This window comes from Galeopterus variegatus, unplaced genomic scaffold (genome assembly GCF_000696425.1).
Source record: "Galeopterus variegatus unplaced genomic scaffold, G_variegatus-3.0.2 Scaffold10535, whole genome shotgun sequence".
Taxonomy (NCBI): Eukaryota; Metazoa; Chordata; class Mammalia; order Dermoptera; family Cynocephalidae; genus Galeopterus; species Galeopterus variegatus.
This window is the reverse complement of record NW_007736646.1, coordinates 25,004-29,747: the sequence shown is the minus strand read 5'-3', so window position 1 is coordinate 29,747 and position 4,744 is coordinate 25,004. Positions and strand designations below refer to the sequence as shown.

The 4,744-nt window shown below is 57.9% G+C and overlaps 1 protein-coding gene across 1 annotated transcript in view; it reads left to right on the top strand.

The window, feature by feature from the left end:
• Positions 1 to 1,187, top strand: part of LOC103610062 (Fanconi anemia-associated protein of 20 kDa-like) — a 7,275-nt gene extending 6,088 nt beyond the window's left edge. Inside the window, exon 4 of the mRNA XM_008594306.1 lies at positions 942 to 1,187. Within this exon, the coding sequence (XP_008592528.1) occupies positions 942 to 1,014 (73 nt within the window). The 3' untranslated portion in view covers positions 1,015 to 1,187. The remainder of the gene's footprint in view (positions 1 to 941) is intronic.
• The last annotated feature ends 3,557 nt before the right edge of the window (positions 1,188 to 4,744 follow it).

Genomic DNA, 4,744 nt, shown 5'->3' with positions numbered 1-4,744 from the left:
GCAGGCCTTGGGTGGGTTTCTTCCTGCTGCCCTGGCCGGCCACCACCTCAGTGCCACGCCCTCCCAAGCAGCTTGGGGAGCCATGGGGCTTCCCGGGTTTGCGGCCCCAAGCTCAGATGAGTGAATCTCTCTCCGCAGTGGGGCTCCATCCCTCTGCGTCAAGAAAACAAACTCTCAGCCCCAAGCCACGCACCTCTGCCAGCGTCTGTTCCTCTGCCTCTTGTGGAGGGCCGTGGGCAGCTCTGCCCAGCAGGGACGTCTGTCTCTGTGCCTTTTCTCTTTGGGTTGCGAGTGGTGTGGTTTTCCTGAGTCTGGCCTGCCCTGGCCATTTATTGATACAGAAACACCTGATGGGTTTGTCCGTCTGACGTGATGGGACTTCTGCCATGGGCAGACCAGCGGCATGGGGAACGGCCCCCACCTTGAGACCCGTCCGGGAGCCTCTGACATCCCTTGGCCACCGTGCAGTTGGGCTTTTGATGTCGGCTTTCAGAAAGGAAGGCTCCACGATGAACACGTTCTCAAGCTGAGTGGGCACCAGAATCCCCTGGGGGGCTCGTTCAGACACAGCCCCCACCCCAGACGCAGGAGTCTGGTGGGACTGAGAAGGTGCGTCCTGGGCCGTGCTGAGAACGTCTGGCCTAGGGAAGCATTCTCAAGCAACGGTTTGGAAGAGCAGAGGATGGCTGGTGTGGCCCACATGGTGCCGTAGCCCCTAGTGTGGGTTGCGGCCCCCGGTCCTGGACCCGTCTCTCGTTTCTGACCAGCTACAGAGAACAGCCAGGCTCCCCTCCAGCGGCTCTTTAGGAAAGTTGCTGACTTCTACAGCGTCACCATGGGTGGGTGTAGGTGCGGGAAGGGTGCTCTGGCCAGGTGGTGCCTTTCCTGTGGTCGGCACTGCACGGAAGTGGCCAAGTGACCGTGTGTCTTCTTCCTTGCAGACTGGCCCAGCAAGACATCGACAGCCACCTCGCTCAGTGCTTGGCAGAAGGCACGGAAGACGTGGTGTGGTGACCCGCCGGGTGGTCCAGAGCAGGCTTTTTCCAGGCTGAGTCACCACTGGACAGCGCAGGGGCCCAGGCCTTGCTCCCTGCTACTCCCGGAGCCTCCTCCTCTGCTCGTAAATGTAGGCAATAAAGCAGGACGGTGGGAGCTGCTTCTGCCGTCCCTCTGTGTTGAGACCGAAACGGTGGATTCCTTTTTCTTTTTTGTCATACACTTAAGGGCAGGGTGCTGATTCACTGCAGCGAAACCGGAAGATTAACAGACCCAGTCCCAGGCAGGTACGTTGAAACTCCTTCGTGGTGCAGGACTTGGTATTTCCAGCTGGACTGGCCCTGGGGTCCCAGCGTGTTTCAACCCCCAAAGGAACTTGCGTTCCTTTGCAGCTGCAAATATGACCAGAGGTAAAGAAACTGTCACTGCATGTCGTGGACTCAGTGTTGAAGACCTAATCCCCAAGCCGATGGCATCAGGCGGGGCCTTTGGGAGCGCTCATGGCTCGTGACTGGGATTAGTGCCCTTGTAGGAAGACACCCCAGAGAGCTCTCACCGTCTTTCTCCCACGCGAGGACACAGCAGGGAAGCGGCCATCGGCAACCTGGAAGTGGGCCCTCACCTCCAAAGTGGCAGAGGCAAGTGTCTGCGGCCTAAGCCCCGGGCTGCGGTGCTTTGTCACGGCCGCTAGAGCTAAGACACCTTGTTTGGGGCCCTGGGACCCCATTGCTGACTGGCAGGGGTTTTGAAGCAACTTCTCCTTAAACAGGGAATTTAAGGAGAGGGACATCAGCTGTGGGTGGGCCAGTCCGCCAGGACACGCCTGTCGCACACGGTGTCCAGGCTGATGGGGGGTGGAAACGGGGCAGGAGCACATCTTTTAGGTCATTTTCTTTCCAGTGCTACTCAGCGCCGGATTTGGAGCGGCTGGGCCTGGGGACGGGACGGGCATGCCGTGAAAACCGAGTGACATCCAGAAATCTATTTTCCTTTCCAAACGGCTTCCAATAAGCCACAAGAAGACACAGAGCAACGTGGAGTGTGTGTTCAGCAGTGGAAGGGGCCCGTCAGAGGCGGCTGGCGCTGGGGGTGCCACTCCCACGTCTGGAGAGGCGGGACCGAGGCGTGCAAGACGGCCGCGGGTGGGCGGTGGGCGTAGGGGCTTAGGCACAGGGCCGCTCGCCCTTCACCCGCACAAACCCACAGCACACGCGGCTCCGAGCCAAGCCGGTGCCTGCTGTGGGGATGATGCGTCCACGTAGGCTCACCCGAGGGACAGGTGTACCTCTCTGGTGAGACACTATGGGGCCGGGGGGTCATGGGACGTCTCTACCTTCTGCTTGATTTTGCTGTGAACCTGAAACTGCACTAAAAAATTAATTCTATTTAAGAAAATGGCTTCAAAGCCCTTTGCTTCCTGCAAACACCTACTTGTAATGAAAAAAACCCAACAACATAAGCACTTTCATTCAAGTCTTTAATCGATGTGCAAGAACACGAATGGCCTTGGCCGTTGAGGGTGAGGGTGTCATCCACTGGTGAACCCGGTGGCGACGGGCTCTGCTCACTCATTGCACAAAACTACAGGGACGCGTTTACTGCTCACAATGGCTAAATCACCGGAGTTTCCATGAGCCACCTCCAAAGGACACACTGCCGTGACCAGAGCTGTCTGTGAACGTCAGGGTTTTTTCACACCACACCGCAGAACGTCTCCACTTTAATTTATAAAACAGATGCTGTAATAAAGGTCTCCCTTCCGATGAGCACAGGTTACGTCTTCTACACGAGCAACTACACGGGTAACCAGCAAGCCACTTGGCAACACGACAATGTTTAAATAAATGCCTAAAATCTTAACAAATCAAGGGCCCCTGTGCTGTTGAGCAAAGAAGTCGTCACTGTCCAAGGCAGCAGACGACCCGGTCAGGAGGAAGGGGCGCTCAGGTGGCGGCCTGCTGGTGAGCCCTGTCCTGACACCCACAGGGGTCTACTCACTCCCTCAGCAGCCAGGGCTCTGGCTGCCTGCTTGCCCCCATGCCGGGCTGGGACACCCTCGTGAGACACGGCAGTCGGCTCTCGGACTCTGCCGTTGCCAATGTCAGTCTCTGGAGGCAGGTCTTACTGGTTAAAGTTGGGAGTGCTGGTTCAGATGTCTCCATGCTTGATAAAAGCTACCGAGCCACCCAGATGCCCCAGCTGCAGAGTGGCAGGGTGTCCAGAAACCTGCACTGCCTCGGGCAGCGGGCACAGCGTGGAGTCCTGGGCACTCTCGTCCTAGCACCTCAGGGCCCGGGTGTGAATCTGTAGTGTCGTGATCAGCACCAGGCGTGGTCGCCCTGAGAGGCCTGAGTGTGGGAGGAGGGGCTGCACCCAGGCATCAGCCTTGTGGCGCTGGTTCCTGTCACCATAATCTCCCCCTGATGCCAGCGGCCTCGCAGTGAAGTGGCCCCAGCGTGAGACTCTGCCTCCCGCCGCCTACCATGGAAGTGCAGGGTTTCCACACCCGGCCGAGAGGGGTGCGTGGCGATGGCCCACGTGCACACACCAGGCCTGGCTCAGGCGGACGAGGGGCCCTCGGTCACTACGCAGTGAGGCCCCCTCCCCTGCACACGGCCGGGTGGCGGAGGGGCTTAAGAGATGGCTGTGCCATACCTGGCGTGATAAGGACTTTAAAAAACCCCAATGATTGACCTCTTTCTAGAAAAACTTTGGCTCGGCTTGATCCAGCTGTCCCTTCCCCTGAGGAGGAGGGTGAGTGAGTGACAAGTGAGTGACTGGAAGCAGGAGGTGTGCCTCGCCAGGAGGATGCAGCGGGGGGTCTGGGTTACCGTTTAAGGCTAGGGTCCTTCGTACACGTAGCTTTTTTATGTCCTAATTCTGAGTATTGCACGACTGGTAAAAATATTTTCCAAAAACCTGATACATAACACAAGACATGACGGAGGCACCGCTCAGTGTTTTCAGAAATATATTTTGTGCACATTAGTGGTCACTTTTCTTTTCCCTTTTTTTGGTGTACTGGTGCTCTGGTGAGCAACGTTTCAGAATCTCATCATCCAATTTTCCTCATCACCGTCCGAGGGGCCGGCCAGGGCCAGTGCGGCCAGTCTGGCGAGGGTGTCACTCGAGCCATGGACCCGGCGGTAGCTACGGCTCTCTGTGAAAACACTTGTTAAATATTAACAACAGGGACTTACCGGGATTTAGAAAAGGTTCCAAATTTGTAAAAATCCTTCATTGCGGTGCATCCTGTAGGCACTTAAACTCCCTTCCCCAGCCTGCACCCCGCCTGCTCGGGAGCACGCTCCTCACGCGAGCTGCGCTGGAGCCGTCGGCAGGTGCCACTCGCGGAAAAAAGGCGTCAAGGGAGAGCTTCGACATCATCGGGACACTTTATTCCTCGGGACATTACACGCTAACTCTCCTGGCGGAGCAGGTCAGTGCACTGAGTTCTGTTTCTGCGGAACATGGGCACCTTCGACAGTGGGTGTGTCTCGCCCGGGGCAGGTCACGGCGGGTCCTCCGTGACGCAGGCACAAGCAGCAGATTCCTCCAGCACGAAGCGGCCCGTCGGGGCCCGGATGCGAGACACTGTCCTGCTCCAAGAAGCGCCCGCCCGACGTTTCCCCGCGCGGCCTCAGCGGCAAGCATCCCTCCCCGGCCGCTCGGAGCCTCGTGCCAGCCTGGCATGCAGATGCTGTGGTTAAGGATAAAGTGAAAGGGCCATTCACAGGTGTGTCCACGA